The sequence below is a fragment of the Actinia tenebrosa genome, unplaced genomic scaffold (genome assembly GCF_029948245.1).
Source record: "Actinia tenebrosa isolate PJP-AT-01 unplaced genomic scaffold, QUT_ActTen_1.0 PGA_scaffold4__44_contigs__length_22323623, whole genome shotgun sequence".
NCBI lineage: Eukaryota > Metazoa > Cnidaria > Anthozoa > Actiniaria > Actiniidae > Actinia > Actinia tenebrosa.
Genome location: NW_028292581.1, coordinates 3358636 through 3378136, shown reverse-complemented (window position 1 = coordinate 3378136; position 19501 = coordinate 3358636). Strand labels below are relative to the sequence as shown.

The following is a 19501-nucleotide window of genomic DNA, read 5'->3' as shown; positions in this document are numbered from 1 at the left end:
GTTCTGAAAATTACGCCATACTTGAAAACCAATTTAAAGCATCTCTATTTACTATTTGCAATGATAACCACAGTTTTTAATTTTTGCAGATGGATGAGTTGATTGCTTCAAGAGTAAGTGAAGAAAACTTGTAAGTAAATTCATGTAGGATAGCTTAGACTTTTGTAAGCATCTTTGTATAAAAATGATGTAATGTTGCTATTTTATCGCAGGATGGCTAAAGAATTTGAAAGATCTATTTGGCTGTCCACTTTAGACGAAGTAAGTAAGAAAAAGAATATCATCAGTCTACTTAGTGGCGGAAGCAGCCCCGGGGACTGCAAATGACAGGACTTTTCATTAAACCCTTGCCTAAGCTGTTTCTGGACAAACTGGGGTTCAAATCATTTTTAGTCAAACGTCGAACTTCACATGAGCCGAACCTAATGACATCAAAGAAGACCGCCTTGTTAACTATTGCTTCAAACATGTTCGGCTTATGTGAAACCAGTTCAACGTTTGTCCTGAGCCTGAGCTGTCGGTAATGTCGGGAATCAAGGGTGGCTTAGTGGTAGTACACGTACCTCTGGGGTTGCGGGTTCTATCACTTCCCAGACTCGGCCGGCGGTACATGAGTCGCGTGAGTGAGTAGAGTTTGTTATTTTCAAGTCTCACCCTAGATTCCAGAGTTTTTCTCCAGTTTCTCACTGGTTTTTCCATCTCCGCAAAACCTAACAAGATAGAAATGCCAATTCGATTTGTGAGCTTGCCGCGCCCTAACTTCGTTCGGCTAAGATGTTGTTTCGCTGTATCGATGAAATTTGAAGATTTTTTTTTTTTTTTTTTTTTTGCACATTTGAGTTATGTATTCTTTTGTTGACAGAAAAGTGAAAAACGTCGAACAAAGAACGAATCAAAATTGGTAAACGAAGAGATGAAATGTAGAAATAAAGAACTAGTTCTGGTAAGTTTTATTTGTCATTCACTGAAAATCTATGCATTTTAGCTATTCTTTCCACTTTGAAAATAAATGGGATGCTGGTTTAGAATGTTTCAAAACCGGTGTAAACTTGTCACGTGGTAAGGACAGTTGGGCGCGCAGTCAAGAAATGGTTTCTTTGCATTTTGGCGTCATTTCCGGCACTATCGCTATGTGAAAAGGGGAATCCCTTCCTTTCGTTTAGGTAAACTTAAGCCTTGCTTTTCGCATTACCCGTCAGTAACCAAGTTTAAAACAGTTCCAGCGTTCTTCTTTGTGTCCTCAAAAAAAAATTTCAAATCAAACATTCAGAATATAAACTCAGCAAATTGGTTACCGCTAAAGGGCGATAGAAGTTGCTTTTTGGTTCTCTCCTGTGCTTCGAGGGTTTTTCAGGTTCTCAGGCTTTCCTCCCTCCACAAAAATCAACTTCTAAATTCCAATTGGAAACCATTGGAAGAAGAGCCACTCTGTGGAATCCACTGTTAATCCCATTATTAATAGCAAAGATTGTGGCTGCCATGTTGGTTGACATAGCAAATCAAATGATTTTGTTCAAGTCATCCAACATGGCGGTAATTACGTCACATCCACCCCAGTTCTCTCTTATAGTTTCACGCTTGTTTTCACTTCCCGCAAAAGCTGTCGCTAATCGCTAATCTGTCAAAGCGATAAACTCGAAATATCATATATTCATCAGAAAGTAATTTTGATAATTGTGCCTTTTTGATTGGCTACTATTCCCCGACGGCGCAGAACCAAGACACCTGGTCTAGGATGTATGTTTGTGACTTCACAAAAGAAAATCAAGCTTTTTGTTGGACCCCAAGCACCCGTTAATAGAACAGGTGTTTCGATATCTTAAAATTCAGACTTAATTGCAAGGCCTTTGAGTATGGTACTTCATGTGTGGTACAAACGCATGGATTCATTACAAAACATATTTATTGCTAGGAAGAAAATAAGTTACGATACGTTCTAGTATCTTCATGTGTGGTACAAACGCATGGATTCATTACCAAACATATTTATTGCTAGGAAGAAAATAAGTTACGATACGTTCTAGTCTCCTACTCAGCTGCTATTAGTGTCGTCACGCAACACTTACTTCCCCAAGACTAACCACGTTCCTAGAAATGTTAGTAAGTTCAGTAAGTTAGTAAGTGATTCCGGAGAATAGAGTGCTCACACTAAATCCGTGAAACAAATACTAATTTTTAGCACTAAGTAGTGATCTAATTAAACAATAGAAAACAAAGGATTCTGTATGAAATAGTACTAATTAGTACTATTTAATGTTCACGGTTTTAGTGCGTGCACTCTACTACGAATAATTTACACCTTTTGTAAAAGTTTTAAACAACTCAGTGTTTTCTTTCTCTCTTAGGTTCGTAGGGCAATGTTAAAAAAACTATTTGAAGAAGAGAGAATACAACAGGAGCAAGAGCTGAATGCTATTGGAAAAACCTTTTATATTAAACGTGTATAACTAGTAGAAATGTAGTGTAAATTAATTAAATTAGCTTATCAAAAGATATCTTAAAAATAAATTATACAAAACCAGGCGATGATTGGCCCAAATATGGTCAAATCATTACGACGACTTATAATGTTGAAACATCTCTTCGGCAGCAATGCAAACAATTACTGTAGTGAGCTTTCCAACTCTGTTTATCTTTCTCTATCAATTTAGGTAACAAATAGGTCTTGAAGTTAAGTTTATTGCAGTTTGCAATCTGTACTTTATTAAAAATGATCCAATCCAGTCCGTGTCTTTCAAAATGTTCTCAACAAAGTTCCAAAAATTGTATGGATGTCAATTTTTGATTTTATCGATGCTAATGTTCCTATACTGTCCTTTTTTCCTTTTCTTTCCTTTCCTTATCATCCATTCTTTCCCTTGCCTTGCCTTGCTTTGCCATTCTTTTCCTTTCCTTACTTGTTCATTCGTTCCGCCTTCCTTCCTTCCTTCCTTCCTTCCTTCCTGTGCTGCCTTTTTAGTCTTTGTGTCCAAACCATTCCTCATCTGTCATTATGTTTCCAACAAATTTCACTAATAAGTGCACGAAGATCTTTAGTCGACTTCTCCCTGACCAAGCTTTAATGATAAAGCAGGTTAGGTCAGATCCAAGTTAGTCATCAATTCAAATCCCTCTTTTGGCACAAAGCATGTCCTGACGAAAAGTGCAGAGTCATTACTTTTATGCACTCTCGCAACATCGTGTTTCAGATAAATCACCAAACCTCCTTTTTCCTCCGTTAAAACAAACCCTTTACAAACATCATCATAGACCTTACATATTTGTATGGCTTGAATGAGATTGTCCACATGAAAGGCGCACTTGCTTGGATGTATTGACGAAGAACAAGAGAAATCCCCAACTCGTCCTTCGAGAGCGCGTCTCTTGAACACTGTGAAGTTTAAATTCCTGCCCTGATATGACATGAAGAGCGAGATTCTACGATTGAATGCATCCTCTATCGGCGTCCTACGAAGGTTGTGAATTTTGTCGAGCTTGGAGAAAATCCAATGGTATACCAGAAATATGAAAATCAGAAGAAATATGAAATTCAAGAGAGATGGTCGAAAGAAATAGATTCTTCCATTCGGCGTTGGTCGCAGCTTGCAATTCATCGTTCCTGCTTTGCTCTCCTAAAGAGAAAAAAAACAAAAATCTTTGAACTAAGAAGTTACTCCGTTGGAATACTCAAGATATCTTGCCAGCAGCTTGCAAGGGAACCGAAAGTTATTTCCACTTGTTTTCTATTTTTAATCCCTTAGTATAGAATCATAACAATCTAAGAACAACAACTGAGGTTTGAGTCCAACTAATGAACGCCAAACAAATAGTGTCTTACTTGAGCTATAAATCACCTGTTCATCTAATAAAATATTTCAAATATTTTTGCCGAGGTATTTATCGTAAGCCTTAATCTCTGTTATCTGCAACCCCATGTATTTCACTTTCTTTACACAAAATAATAAGCGAGGTGCTGTTAGATTTCATTCGATTATTTGCTAATTTGCGCGGGTTGAATCTCGTGGGAGCTAGACGGACGAAGTCATTTACGGAGTAATTGCAACATGGAGAAAAACTACAAACAATTTGGATTGTCAACATAAAGTATTAATAACACAATGCACACTTAAATTGCTTGAATTAGGCGGGACCTGTGATCTGCTACAAGTATTGTCCTTGAAGAATTTTTTATTTCCCAGATTATCGTAAAAATAGTTCTTCCAGAAACTGCTAAAGTTGTTGAAAGTACAAGAGTAAATCACATCTTTTCTCTAGAGGAATTTGAATCGTTTCTTTTTGAATTTCTGTTAATTAGTAAGCCGCAGCTTGTGCTCGAGCTGGGCTTTATAGTGGGTGTGTTGATTAAAGACTTTCCAATCAATTTGTAAGCACTCGCTGACAAAGGTGTAAGATGCATTACTTGTCGTCGTACGACATACGCAAGGTTGTTTACACCCCACTCAGCGGGGTTCAATCAACTGAGGATTTCAAGCCTAATTTTCTTCAAATTTGAACACCTGTGCTAAACGGGTATTATCATATTTGTTGCTATGGAACTTCGCTGGTCGCTTTGTACAGGTTTATTTATACCACACCAGGTTGAAGCCTGATTTTCTTTAAACTTAGAAACCTGTGCTAAACGGGTATTACCATAATTGTTGCTATGGAACTTTGCTGGTCGCTTTATACAGGTTTATTTATACCACACTAAGAGACAGGTTAAAGCCTGATTTTCTTTTAACTTAGAAACCTGTGCTAAACGGGCATTCCCATGATTTATCTATTTGCTATATAGAAGCGACTTTACTGGTCGTTTTATACAGTACACTGGACTTAAAGCTTAGATACCTGAACCCGAATTAAAATCTTGTACTACAAACGACTGTACACATTATCTATTCAGTTTTGAAGAATTCTACAAGGATTTCGAGGCAATTTTCTTTTATAGTTTCAAAGCACAATAAACAATAGAAACGATTTATAATCAATTTTCTGCTTCCAGAGTTTTAGATTCTGACACTATTCTAGTTAACCTCTTGAGCTTGTGAAACACATAGTGACATTATAATTCATAGAGTGGAATGATTCCCTTCTATGAACTATGATAGTGACGGTAACTACGGGAAGCGGAACCATGAATTCAAAGCGATTCAGCTAAATATCTACAAACAAACTCTAACACGTACTTCACGTATAATAAATTTTGCCTGAAATACAGCTAGATTCAGTTTCGATGAGCTACTAATGGCAAACACTGGTCGATTAAAATTTGCCGGACGCTAGAAGTTTGTTTGAATCAGTCCCGAAACATCATCATTAATATTTTGAATGAAATTCCGTCTCTCACTAGATAAAACCAGTTATCAATTTCAGCCTACAATCTTTTGCTTAGAATAGAATTTTACACTCATGAAGAAGAAATAATCCTTATTCTTATTTCACATGGGGTTTTAGCTTACGGTACTCGCTCTGAAAAGGATTTGACACGAACTAGTTCTCTTGCTGGACTTTTATTTACTGACTATTTTCTTTAGTTACACTGAGTAAAGCTTAGTACTTTTTTAAATACCAAAAGACACGCCAGTTTCGAGTCTATATGATTTGGAATTAGTAGAATTAGTAAACCTTTCTTTTACGCACTAGACAAGTTCAGCTAGAGATTTAGTTATATCCTTGCTTGTCCCAAATGTAATAAATATTGCATGACCTACCTTCGAAGTTCCTATGCTTACTGACACTTCTTCGCTATTGTTTTCATCATCTGAACAAGACTGTGTAAGATTTTCTTGTTCTTCCTCATCGTAGTTGTCCCATTTTTCATAGTTACACAGCTTATTTAGAAATGAATAGACCATACTGCTGTCCTTCGCGTTCAACCTTTGTATTAATAATAGTACTATTATTATTCGGTTGTCTCGAACGTTCTAAGATTAGCCAAACATGATTATGATTTTAGGTATTTTGAATGAGCTCATTAAGCCTTGCTTTAGTTCTTCCCTAAACATCAATAACGGCTGCCATTTCAATCAAGCCTTCTGCCACGTATTCTCACCACGTTTTTCTAGCTAAACTTCTTCTTCTTCCTATCGTTGATTCTTGTTAATGTTTCATGTGGAGTTCATCTATAGGATATTTCCACCAATCAAGATCTAGTAGTCAGGCGTATTGATGTATCGCTTTGTCTTCTTAGTGTCTTTCTCAGGATATTTTAACGGTTGTACTGAGTTTCATGCCAGTTTATATCCCCATGTATAAACTATTGGCTGTACCGCTTAAATGTAGACGGTTTTGAATTTTTAAGAGACTGAAAGTAAGAGAAAGGAGAAAAAAACTAAGAAAAAAAAGGAAGGATTATACATAGTTAATATGTCTCCCTCTACGACTAAATAAAAAAAGGAAAGGAAAGAAAGGAAGAGAAAAAGGGCTGAATATATGGATTGATGATGAAATGAATTAAGAAGGGAAGAAGAATCAAGAAGGAAGAAAGCAAAGAAACACTGTTGCTTTGTTTTGTTTTGTTTTTGTTTTACTTCACAAAATCAATTCCTTTATACTGATAATACGATGGCGATAATGCCAGAACATCTCTTAGGTAAACTTCCAGAACTTCCTGCTGCTGAGAAATTTGATCCACTCTTACAGATGAAAGGACTTCCATCTATCCATGACGAGCCCCGGCCCGTTCAATCTGGTTTTGCAAGGATTTGAAGGCCTCGCAAATCGACCGCAAGTTCGCATTCTTGTGGTTTGAAGGTGTTGCAAACTTAATAAAGCCCGACAGGGTATCTCAATGAAATATGTTTATTAAGTGTCAGCACTTACATATCTTTTTGTGAACCCGATACTACATCCTGCATATAAACCAGCATATAATATTGATTAAACATTGTACTTACAAACGAATAACGAAATGAGTACTCAGTATCTAGAATTACTCCTATTCTGTAAGACTGCCCAGCGAAACATTTATTTCTTCCGTTGAGGGTCTTTCATTTGGGTTATTTGATGTTATTTTTGTCACTAGGTTTTCAAAGGACGCTCTAAAACTTCGGCGAGAGACAGCTAACTGCAGCATTTTACCAAATGAAAAAATATCGCTTGCAATGGTTTCTCTTTGTCCTTGCACAACTTCCGGTGCCAAATAACTTGCATTTTGACTTCTGATACGTTTCTCTCCCTGCTCAATTAGCTTACTTTTACCGAAGTCAATTAAAATTGGTTGATATGTTTCACCAATGGGCTGGAGAAGAACATTGTTAGATTTGATATCGTTGTGGAGGTATTCCCTTCCGTGCACATATTGAAGAGCGCGACAAATATCGCGAAACACTTGAACAACTTGAGTCTTCTTCATAAGTTTGTTATAAATGGCTTTCTCCAGAGTTAGGTTTTCCCTCTCGGTTCCGTGAAATTGCAGTACCAGGCAATAAGGCTCTTTGACCGAGCAAATTCCCAAAAGAAGAGGCAAATTGGGATGATCCCCAAGTGCATGTAGTACTTTGGCCTCATGCAGCACTTCCTTTCTGCACCGCTCTTTTTCTGTTAAAGAATGGTTTCGCTTTTTCATTTCTTTTACTGCCACTTTTATGTTGCGATAATGAGCAAGATAACAGGTTCCAAAACTTCCACTTCCTACAGGGATATCTGAACATTTCGAGATCAATCGATAATCAACTTCTCTTACTGGTATTGTCACCGAAATATTGTCCTTCCTAAGGCGTTTATTATACGAAGGGCAATGCTGTCGCGCTAAGTATATACAACCTGAAGGTTTTTGAAAGGCAGCAGATTCAATAGATGAGTTTCCCCCTATTTTTTTTGCCAGCGTCACCATTTGTTTCCCTCTGCTGTAATTTCCAAACTTTGATTCCAAACTCGATCCTTCACTTTTTGCTCTACTTGTACTATCTTTCTTGGAATGTTTATTTGAGCACGTGGTGGCTTGATCTGACGTTTTCGGTCTATCGACCTTCCCTTGTTTATGTTCATTAGCAACATGACTTTCATTAACGTTGGCAATCAATGTGGGTACAGAAATGGGCTTTTCACGACGGTTTGTTAAAGGGCCCTCTTCAAATTCGCCGTCTAATGGACAATCCAATTTGATCCTCTTGTGTCGTCGCTCTTCTCTCTTCTTAAGACGTAATTCTGTATTTATCTTCTTCTGTCTCTCCCTTTTCTGCTTCTTCCTTTCTTCTTTCGTGTGCGGTCTTGAATAATATCGTGAGGATTTTCGAGAGCTTGTTTCAGACATGGCTAAGGCATGGCCCGCGAATTATAATTAAATGATCCAACGATATACCACTGACGGAATGAAATGCGTGGTGACCGAGTCTGAATATTCCTCTCCCCCCTCCCTACGAGTACAAAAGAACCAAGCCAAAAATAAAAGGAATCAAACAATAAATACCAATATGCAATCAATTAATAAAAATCAAATAGAATTATAAGCTAAAGGAGAGAAAAGTTCTTGAAAAGTAGGTTTGCTCCAAAAATTTTAAATCTGACGTTATGATAATCATTGGCCTACCCCTCCCCCACTCAGAAAAATTGTGTTGCGGATATGACGGAATGTGACATGATACACTATTGCCATTGCATACTGCTGATTTGTACTCACTGTAGAAGTTATGGCCACAACGTATGTAATTGAGTGTGGTTTTTGCCTTAAGAATTTCAAGAGTTTCTCCACCTTAAAGAAACACTTCGTTCTTAAACACCCAGGAACCGAGTGGGAAAACATTGTGCCAGTATTTAAAGACTGCAAGGATTCCACGATTGCTTCACTTCCGGAGTCCAAAGATTTGTCGGCAAGTTGTAATTTTGAAAACTACAAAGTTTGGCTTGCTGGTTTAGTGGAGAGAATGAACTCCTTATTTCATCCCCGTCTACCAGGTAGGCTATACTTCTTTTAATTTCAAAGGTTATTTCCTAAAGTGTAAAAGGTCACTAAGCAAAACGGGATTGTATCGATAAAATATGTTTAAATTAAAAAAACGGGATTGTCAACGACGACGTCACGGTTTCGCTAATAGACTTATTTTGATATCAAATATAGCTAGTCTTGGGTTGTCTCAGTAAAGCCCAACGGTTATTCAGATTCAATAAAACCACCCAAGCATTGAATAAGTATTTACTTGACTCTGTTGGAAATCTGATAACACAAGGACGCGAATGCTGCACGGTGCTTTTAATAGTTTCATATTTTAAATTTCCCGATATCTTAATAGCCACCATACCTTCGCTATATTACTATAAAACATATAAACTTATTTATTATTGTTAGCTTTGGCTGATTTACACTTATCTTTAATTTCAGGGCGATGGGTCAGAATTGACTCGCATCAAGTTCCAACGCCTTTCTTCCAGCACTTGATTTTTACCTTAAATGCACAGGTCAACTCTGTTCAAAACAGGTCGCACTGTGGACAGCCCGCATACAAGACAGCCTCTCAGAAAATTTCATACAAGCTCTTCGATTCAGATTCTTTTTTTATTGCATTGGAAGAACAAGGCCTTGTTGAAGTTAAAGACAAAGTGATTTTTTCTGGGAACAGTGAATGTCATGAAAGCAGTATTGAGCTTACTGCTGATGATTTAATCAAGCAAGCTAAAGCGAAAGCAAGTATTCCAAGAGTACTAAGAAAAAGGGCTTCTTCTAAGTCGTCTCTGGTGGTCGGCTATGGTCAGGGCAGAGCCACCAGAGAAATAGAATTAATCTGGTGGCCAAATCTGTACAGTTTTACGAGCCATGGAAGACTAATTGTCAGAATGTTCATTGAAAAAAGTGACTTTTAAAATACATAATTGCTACATATGTTTGGAACCCACATAAAAGAACTACCTTTTTTTCAAGTTGAGCTAAAATGGTTCTTATACATGTACTGCATACTGAAATAGGTTGTCTGGTCTGAAGCCCTGGCAGCTGAGATTTTGTGGTTTTCAGCTTTTTACTTTTGGCAATGGCAACCTTTATTGAAATTATTATGGTAAATTATTTAGTATCCACTGAGAAATCATGCTCAGTAGGTTATTATTTATAAGTCTAAATTGACTAAATATTTAGCCTTGTGGCTCTTTTACTTTTTTGCACCCATAGATTGCTGTATATGCCTACTTCCTATGCAATGGTTGGTAGTTAGATCCTGAAGACTTTTTATAAGGCCCTTTTTTCATAATCACTGAAAAAAATATTATTTCATGGAAGCATGTCATGAAATCTGTATCACAGAATCACAGGCGTGTCACCCAAGTGTTTCCGTTGCCAAACAGCACTTAGGACAACAGTATCATGACAATTTTCAATGACAAATATTTATCAGATATTAAACTTAGGCTTTGAAAAAGTTACCTGAAAATATTATTTTAAAGTACCAATGGTATTTACATATGTACATTCTAAGATGCCTATATATATTTGCTATAAATTGCATCATTTGTATAAACACATTTCATAAAAAGCTAAAACAGCTATGAATTCCTCACATTTTGACAACAAAATACATGTTTTATGTAGTTTTAGAGTATGTGCCACATATCTGAAAGACAATTAAAACCAATGTTTTGTTTAGCTTTTACAAAATTGTGGATATTCATTGAGCAGAACACTAGATACAAAAGCAAATACCACTACTTGCCTTTGTTTGGATCATGCTCTAGCAAACTCTACTTATTTAACAAAATAGTTGGTCATTAATTATTTCACAGATATATGGAGTGCAATGTAAAATATTGTGGTTGCCTTACTAAAAAAAATAAATTCTATTGACCACTGGCATGAATTCTTGCAGAAATCAGTTCATTTATGATTCTCTTCCTGAGTTTTGAGCTATCACTAAAAGACCAACTAAAACTAGGAATACCTGGCCGCCTGTATTCAATGATATCTCTGGCTGCAAAGATGACTCCAATGCCACAACTTGAGCTGCCTTCCCCTGAGCTTGGCTGCTTTGGCATTCCAAATCTTTGGAATGGCACTTTTCCACCAGACCATAAAATGGATGACATAGAAGGCCTAAGACATGTTAGAACCTTCATTATCTTTGTCACAGCAGCTGATATGTCGGTTGGTGGTTCCATGTGCATGCCATCATCATAGTATGCGATTTCCTGTGAAAAGTCAAGGCATAAAATCCCCCAGTGGCACCCTCCAACATGCACAGGGCAAATCACTTTCTCTAGTTTACTTGTGCTCTGGAAGCTGATAATTGGAGTCAGCTTCTTAAGAAGAAACTCATGATCTGCTGTTGCCCAGGTAAATGTGTGGCTTGGAAGATATGCTATACTTGATGCATGTATGCTTTTCTTTAGAAAGAGCATACATGACATGTCAATGGTGTAGCCATCTACATAGCGCTCGCAAGCCAGGTTACTAAGATCTTTTGCATCCATTAGAAAGCCATTAACATTAAGAAACTCCTCCTGCGGACGAAGTGACAGCAATGTCTCTCTAACAACCGAGTCTTCCCTACCCAGCCATGTAAGCTCTTCTCTGACTTTTTGCTTGATCTCAGCTGCGAAACAAAATGATTTAATTACTTCCAGTGCCTCACCAGTAAAAGTACCAAATGTTCCCAAGCTAACAAATGAATGATTGTCATCAGCTCCTATAATACCACCACTGTGTACATGGTCACGTAGCAACTTTAGAGCCCTGTCCACTACAGCTTCAGAAGGACGGCAGATTAAGGAAAAAGGGTCTTTAAGATTGTTACACTGGATATTTTGTACAAGTGTGATATCAGAATCTTTGATATATGCCACTGGTGGAATGTTCAGGGAAGCAAGTTGTCCACGAGTTAGACCAGGATTTCTACACAATAACTCGAGTGGGTTAGTTGAGCTTAGTGTGGTTGTGGACACTGGAGGAGGTGGAGCTGCGTGTTGGCTGGAACTCTGGCGTGACACTGGAGAAGGTGGAGCTGCATGTTGACTGGGACTCTGACCAGGATTCTGGGGTGATGCATATTGGGACTTATACTCTTGCAATCTTTGTTGGTATGACTTTTCCCATTCATTATGCACATACTTATAGGAAGGTACATCTTCCTCTTGAACAATGCATGCTCCATTTCTCACGCTTCCACTGGGAGACTTTGCCTTTTGATATGCATATCTTGGGTAATCCACCCCAAAAATCAAGGTCAACAAACTATCCATTTGTGACATCCACCAAATATCTTCACTCGTCCACATCTTCTTCTTTTCAGAGCCCAGCTTTAGGGACCAGTAACATCCAGAAAAGTGAAAAGCTGAGCCTTCAAACAAATAAAAAACAATATATTTATAATACAATCACTCTTTCAAATAATCTTCCACTTTAAATACTTACTTTTATTCAAACACTCTAGTGCTTTGCGAAAGGACAATCTCAGGAAGAGAAAATATTCAGCATACTGGTGTGTCAGTATTTGATCAACTGTAAAATAAATAAAACGACTATCTCAAAATAAGCACATGACACTAATTTGTTAAACACTTTCAAAAATATTTCATGATATATGACAGCCCTGTATGGCAGCAGCAGTTGCTACTTGGAGATAATTTAAATTTCTAGGATTTTTTTGTTTAACTCCATACATGAACAGTTTGTAAAATAGATCATTTAATTTTTCTCCTGCATAATTCATGTCATCAAAAATTAGAAAACCAATTTGGGTGTTTGATAAATAAATGTCACTTACAACATAAATTGAAAACAAACTTGAATATGTACTTTACACAACACAGACTAGAGTTAATTTTCAAAATGGCTATTTCCCATAGTCTATTTTCAAAATTAATGCTCAACTCTGTTCCACTTTATGTCAGAAATCATCTTGCACATTTTAGGATCAAAATGACTAAATGAATGATTGCTGTCATGTTTCATAACTTTTATTATATCTTTGATGGCTGCTCTTAGTTTTTTATTTGTCCCCTTACTTGATGATATGCCTTCTGAAACATCATGGGATGTTGCTCTCAAATAGAGTTGCCTGTGTACTTTGTGGCTTGATTCAAAGCCCTGAGTTGACATGGCACCAATAGATCGATGGTTTCTCAGGAGCATTGAGGCATGCTCAATGGCCATGTGCCCATAATCTCCTGTCCCAAGCTTCAAACCAAAGACCTCCCGTAGGAGAAAGCCCCATTCTTTACACTGTGATGAACAAAATAATATAACAGAATATATCTATTTAGTATGCCCATTTTGTAACATCAAACTTGCAGTGTGCAGAATACCTGAATGTCGAATAAATCAATTAAATGCTCCTCATCTTTCTTGAACAATTTCTTTCTCATTACTAAGGCAATATCATTCCAACCAGAAAAGACCTAAAAAATAATACACATTTATATACAATTTATTTAAACATAACAAACAAATAATAAGACTTTGGAAGAAATTTCAAATACAACACCCCACAGGCAGAGTAAGAGTACAACAGCTTGTTTTGAAAAGCAATTATCTAAGCTTTTGATAAAAAGTAAGTGGATTTCAGTGAGCACAACCATTCTATCTTGGTTTATTTTTAGTTAACCTTAATTGACACACATGACCTTACAGTATAAGATCATTTCAAGGCTTGCATCCTCATAGTCTTTATAATTTGATAATCCCAGGTTAAAGGAAATCATACCTCCCTGCTTGCAAATTGTACTGAAACATTTTTGTGCAACATACATGTACAAAGCCTAAAATAACTTAGCTAAGTATGGGCTACTGCATTATCATATGTATGTACTATATGTTACCTTTATATAACATTCAAGAGCAAGATCAGCAGCAAGAGTTCCTAAAACATCATTTTCTTCATAAGCCTGCAATCTTTTCTTTTTCTTGGGCTTCTTTCTAGAACTTGTGTTGTGCTTCAATGCCTCAGTGAATTTGTTGGACACATCATCAACCTTCTCTTTCCATGACTTTAGCAGCTCATCAATTCTCTTGCCAACAGCTTGCAAATAAAATAAAAAAGTGCAATAGTAAGAATTGGTTTGCTAACAGCTACATGAGTTTCAGTTAATATATTTTTGGCAATTACATATACCTTGATCTTTGATATTGATCTCCTCTTGATGAGTGCCAAAGTCCCGTACAAACTTTTCATTGTCTTTCAAAGCTTGAAAATACTAAAAGATGGACCAGAAAAAATTAGAAAAACCATATGAATGGTAGATGAATAAATGAAAATAAAAAAGTAACATCAAATCCAAATCAAATACCAAGACACGCTCTTGATAGAATGTTATCTTGTTCAGTACAAACAACTTGGCAGCTTCAACATCTCTGAAATGTTCTTTCAGCTTTGGCAGGGGCAATGATCTTTCAACAATGACAGTCGAATTTTGAAGAAATTTTCTCTCGGTAGGCCCTATTTAAAAAAAATAAAAGAATGCCATTGTAGTGATTACTGACAGTTTCTTTTTTAATGGATAAGTGAATGACTTTGTTATAGGAAGAGCAACAATTTTGTTACTTAGTGTATAATCAGACTGGTGAATGGGATTCAGTGTATTTGGTAGTTATAGAGGCCAATATCTATCATATGTCTTGAGTACAACAGCTGTCAAAAATAACCACATAGCAAAAGCTCAACAACACACTTTGGCAAAAACTTTTAGAAGAGGCATGCAGGTTTCTTTTCTAATTTTTACTAGTAAGTAAGGCTTCCGATAAGAACTTAAGCCATATTTAATGATTATATTTAGTTGTAAAAACCTGAAAATGATGCAACTTTGACATTGTGCTTCTCAACCATTGTTTCCTGTCCTGGTTTTGTACTGATACGAATCCTGTCTTTTTTCATGGTTTGAGGACCATATTCTTTAAGGGCAGCATTGCACTCAGCTAATGAACCAATCTTGTGACAGAATAAACCAAGGGAAGCAAGAAGCTGTTCCATATTTCGTAGTTCACAGTGTAATGCACAAATATTAACAGCTGTCATGTTTTCGTCCAATAAAAGGGTGAGGTCATCTCTAATCCCTGTGAAGCTAGAAAAATTAAAAACATTTAAAACCACTTGCAGATACTTCTTTATCATAATTCTAAATACTTATGATTAGCATAAGTGTGTATTAACCAGTAACAGACACTTATTCTTTATTCTACTTTTTTTACACAGAAAAAAAAAAAAAAAATAGAATAATGAAATAAACACTGCATTACACTGATTAGACAAGAATACTGTATGGATAAAGTAGTAAATTATACCATCAATCTACTAAGAAACCTACCCTCCAATATTAGCTTTGGTCATGGCAAAGTGCTTCAAACAAACTTGATGTGACCCAAGGTTGCACTCAGCACATAACTAATTAATCCAAAAAGACACAAAGAATTGAATAATTTGTTATTAATAAATGAGTGCTTACAATAATTGCTCTGTGAATTAAGTAAAATTCCAAAATGAAACAATAGTACAAATCACTCATGGGTGTTATCATATTCTAAGTCAACTAAAGAATGAACAATCCCGAGCATTAGATAAAAGGCCACAACGGTGTATACTTTCATTTGCTAGCTTTAACCAATTGTGTGGAATATCCAAAATACTTTCAGATTTCAGTGATTCAATGATTAAACCTATTCTACTAGGGTACATTGTTAATAATATAATGTACTAGAATATTTATACTTCACATACCCTTAGTGCATGACAAAACATGCAGAATTCACCAAATCCTTTGCCACCAAGTCGAAAGTTTTCATCATCTTTCTTGCACAGCAACAGGCAAAATGCTTTATAGTCAATAATCACTGTTGGGAGATATAAGGAAACATGTACTATAAGTATTATAAGAATCACTTAATCACATACAAAGACACATTGTACATGGCCCTTGCTTTTACAAATCAGACTACTTAAAGATTTTAACACATTCTTTTAATGATTATGAGTTCAAAGCCAATTTTCAAATTACTAAAAGACTGAATTTGTAGGCACATGATTCTAGCAAAACACAGCGTCGGTATAGGGTTTCTGTTGTTGTCTTTTAGGAATCAAATTAACACGAAATAAATTTATATCAAAAGCACGAATAATAATGATTAACAAAAAATTTACCTTTAAATTTAACTTGCAAAAGTTTCCCATCAACAACAATGCCATTTCTCTTGATCACATCTTTTTGCCTGTTAATGTCTCTTACCAGGACTTTAATTTCTTTCCTAATAATGAGAAAGCAGTAATGACTTTGAGTACACTCCTTCAATATTAAATTAAAAGTCCATATTAATAATATCGTACCTGCTTTCTTCAATATTGGCTATGGCTAATGGGCGGACTGTCAGGGCACTTTGAGAAGAAAGGTAAGGATGGTTGCCAGGTACAATGCCAACACTTACTTGATCTTTACCTATATGCAATTTAGATACAATAAAAAATTCAAAACAAGTTTATTTTAACAAAGGTTAGCAGTAAATTGGTTAAAAAAAGCATTTAAGAGGGGAAAGTTTGGAAATAGGCAAAAGCAAAAAAAAGGGTAAAAAGACAACACAAAGTAAATAAAAACAAAGTAAAGCAATTGGACAAATTAAACCAAAAACAAAATTCGAAGCAAAATAATACAAGATATAATTTAATATAAACTTTCAAAGCTAATAATGATACTCAATTACCAAAAAGTGGACGTCCATCTAATTTCAGGTGGAATTCCAGAACTTCACTTTGGGTACCATGGAGTCTCTGCTCCCTAGCACTCCACACAATAGCCTGTTCAAGGCTGACTTGATACCCAGGAAGAGAATCTGGCACTTCTCGAATTAACATTATCTGTTTAGCGACACCAAATATCGAAGAACGTAAGGCCTTCATATGATTCTTGATCGGAAGAATGCATATATTGGAGCTTCCCTAAAACCAAACATAATAATTCATTAAGCCATGGGCAAAATGTGACCTTATAGATTCATATCGAAACCTAACAGTTTAGGGGTGGGAAGAACACAATATTATGATCACAAAATAAATAACACATCAATAACAAATCCACATGATCATAAGGCATCAGTACTTACTTTCCTTCCCAATTTCGTAAAATTGATTATAGATTGCCAGTTTGCATCTGAAATTTTCGCCTGGACTTTTAAAAACAATAACTGCCAATCTGGCATTCTCATCTCGGCAACTCGCTGGTCCCAGAGGTCGTCCGAGATGAGCTCTTCGAATGCTCTTTTTACTCCCTTTTTCTCAGCAACCTCGTCCATTACCTGGCAAATGGTTTCTCTTGCAAAGGACGGCCTTGACTGGGGATCGTCAGTGCAGCATCTAGCCAGCACTGACGCCAGGGATTCCTTCTGACTCGAGCAGAGATCAGAAACCTTCTTCATAATGAAGTTTGACTTTGCTCGAGTTTTCCTTCGTTTCACACGTCCTGTCACCTCTGAGTTTTCTACCTCTTCGAAAGATTCATTGAAAAAGGGAAGACTGTGCTGTTCTGCATATGACAGGCTAGACGAGGTATATTTTGAACTTGGAGGGATAACTTTTGGCGGGATAACGTTTGGCGGGATAACTTTTGGCGGGACAACTTCTGGCGGGAGAATCGAGTCCTCAAGATCGATAGATCGTATCGCTGCCTGGATTTTTGGATGGAGGATCGTATTTACTTCGGTTATCTGCCTTCGATTAAAAAGATTTCCGATAATGCCAAATGCAGTAGCGACGTAAACTTCGTCGACTCTGACTTTGTTGGCATTCTCATGGAAGAACCAGCAAGATTGTACCGTGCTTCCATCACGAGTGACCAGATCACAGAGCTTAATTTTCGATATTTCATTGGGAAATACTCGAAAGAAACTCGATAAGGATGCCTTTCTTGGAGAGCCAATACAGTTCTCAGTAGTTAGAGCATACCAAGCTGTCGATGAATCCAGCTTTGCTGAGAAAACTTGACGAAAAATGATCGATGATCGAGCCATAACGCATTACATTGTGAGCTCTTACGAGCTCTACGCGCTGGAAGGAGTGATCAGTGAAGTACTGGTAGCACATTTCGTAAAGCCCGCCGAAAAAAGCCATATTCCAAATAAAGTATAATCCAGTTACTTCGAAAAGAAAAACTAATGACAGATATTATACAGTGTACAACTCCGCCATTTTGTTTTTAACACAAGAGTCTAATACCCATCAATCACTACGGTCCTTACTATTGGATCAGACGTAAGCTAATTAACACCTGGATTGCCTTAGCAAGCAATCGCGCTGTGCCCCTGCTGTGACCAAAATGAATGGCACGGGGCTCCTCATGGATCTACGTCAGACGTAAAGTTTTCAAAACCCGGCTGCAACAAACCAAAATAAACCTCTTGTGTAAACAGGGCTTTATAAAATTCATATTGTCCTGAAGCAGGGATTTCTAAACGGAAAACGTTGTTAGGGGGAGGAGGGGATGGGGTAGAATAGCTGGAACAGATTGGGATCCATGTAAACGTCTCTAAAGGACAGATAGGTAGAAAACACACTTATTTATCCCGGGTAGCCCCTTTAGTTGCTAGATGTAACCGTCATCAATGGAACCCTTAGGAACAAAGAGCTGAAGAGGGATCGACAAAGGTTTTAGAATCCAAGAATTTAACAGTAAATACTATCAAGGAACTCAGGTACCAAGGTTTATGCAGCAAAACGTAAATTCTTGGCGGCGCGTTCCATGGTACGGAATGATACCAAGTTTTGACATGGCACCCTGACGTACCATCGAAATTCAAACCATGTTTGGTAATCACAGTAAATATTTTGACAGCAAATGAATTAGTATCAACACCAGCCTAGACAAAACCACATCCTAAGGGCACATGCCTGTACTAGCCCTGCATAAAGACATTTCTACCGGAGGGAGGAGAGGGTAATGATTATTGGCACCCTTAGGGACGAGTTCATGAAAGTTTTTCAGCTATCATCGAAGTCTAACTTCTATTCCTAAGCAATTTTCTAAATTTCTTTTCAAGTTGTCCTCCTTTCAAACAAAACTCTGGCCCACATTTTACGAATGAACTGGAATTAAAGTGTTGATTTTGTGGAGGGAAGGAGAACACGAGGAACTATGAAACCTCGGAACACAGGGAAAAATGATAACCAACGAGTATGATACCACGTATGATGGTAGCCTGCGCTGCATCCGGAATTTTCTGTCGTAAACAAGTAAACGTTCGGAGGCACGCAGGCTAGTGTGATGGGGGGGGAGGGTTGGGATAGACTTGAGTAATGAAAGGTAGCAGTTGTTTCTCATTGTTTCTCAGTCTCAGCTCATATAATAGAATGCAGTCACTAAACATTTTCGTACGCTCATTCCTTTCCTGCCTCTTCCGGTGTACGAACTGGCTTTAGATCTATATTGCATGAAACTTGTTATAGATAGGGACATACACCGCCTGGTGCCTTCTTCAAAACCGGGTTAACACTTACGATCTGATGATTTCCATTATTATTCACTTTGTCGTTCGTCATAACGGCCACCGTAGGACAACGGCTTCGAAAAGGCGTAAGAAAACACTCGTTGTTGTTTATTTCTTGCTTTGCCAAAGCCCTCATATACTTTC

General features: G+C 37.1%; 3 protein-coding genes across 3 annotated transcripts; 1 reads left to right on the top strand and 2 right to left on the bottom strand.

The window, feature by feature from the left end:
* Positions 1–14: 14 nt before the first annotated feature.
* Positions 15–2479, top strand: LOC148906877 (cilia- and flagella-associated protein 141-like). Its single transcript, XM_089036999.1, has 4 exons — positions 15–130; positions 213–261; positions 863–943; positions 2346–2479. Exons 1-4 carry the CDS (start codon positions 90–92, stop codon positions 2445–2447), a joined length of 273 nt encoding a protein of 90 aa, XP_088893125.1. The 5' UTR covers positions 15–89; the 3' UTR covers positions 2448–2479.
* Positions 1886–6060, bottom strand: LOC116293225 (uncharacterized). Its single transcript, XM_031700630.2, has 3 exons — positions 6032–6060; positions 5691–5856; positions 1886–3611 (listed from the first exon to the last, which is right to left on the bottom strand). The coding sequence occupies exons 2-3, from the start codon at positions 5832–5834 to the stop codon at positions 3075–3077; spliced, it is 681 nt and encodes a 226-aa protein (XP_031556490.1). The 5' UTR covers positions 5835–5856; positions 6032–6060; the 3' UTR covers positions 1886–3074.
* Positions 6061–9154: 3094 nt separating this feature from the next.
* Positions 9155–18035, bottom strand: LOC148906876 (uncharacterized). Its single transcript, XM_089036574.1, has 14 exons — positions 16982–18035; positions 16583–16817; positions 16212–16320; positions 16029–16132; positions 15609–15721; positions 15199–15275; positions 14681–14955; positions 14185–14333; positions 14010–14091; positions 13717–13916; positions 13204–13296; positions 12904–13120; positions 12311–12397; positions 9155–12236 (listed from the first exon to the last, which is right to left on the bottom strand). The coding sequence occupies exons 1-14, from the start codon at positions 17882–17884 to the stop codon at positions 10741–10743; spliced, it is 4140 nt and encodes a 1379-aa protein (XP_088892700.1). The 5' UTR covers positions 17885–18035; the 3' UTR covers positions 9155–10740.
* Between the last annotated feature and the right edge of the window lie 1466 nt (positions 18036–19501).

Coding starts and splice junctions, on each gene's coding strand:
- LOC116293225 (XM_031700630.2), bottom strand. CDS start 5,834: ATGGTCTATTCATTTCTAAATAAGCTGTGTAACTATGAAAAATGGGAC. Junction 3,612..5,690: donor TAAGCATAGGAACTTCGAAG/GTAGGTCATGCA, acceptor TTTTCTCTTTAG/GAGAGCAAAGCAGGAACGAT.
- LOC148906876 (XM_089036574.1), bottom strand. CDS start 17,884: ATGGCTCGATCATCGATCATTTTTCGTCAAGTTTTCTCAGCAAAGCTG. Junction 14,092..14,184: donor TCTATCAAGAGCGTGTCTTG/GTATTTGATTTG, acceptor TCCATCTTTTAG/TATTTTCAAGCTTTGAAAGA. Junction 13,917..14,009: donor GATCAATATCAAAGATCAAG/GTATATGTAATT, acceptor TTTATTTGCAAG/CTGTTGGCAAGAGAATTGAT.
- LOC148906877 (XM_089036999.1), top strand. CDS start 90: ATGGATGAGTTGATTGCTTCAAGAGTAAGTGAAGAAAACTT. Junction 262..862: donor GGCTGTCCACTTTAGACGAA/GTAAGTAAGAAA, acceptor TTTTGTTGACAG/AAAAGTGAAAAACGTCGAAC. Junction 944..2,345: donor GAAATAAAGAACTAGTTCTG/GTAAGTTTTATT, acceptor TTTCTCTCTTAG/GTTCGTAGGGCAATGTTAAA.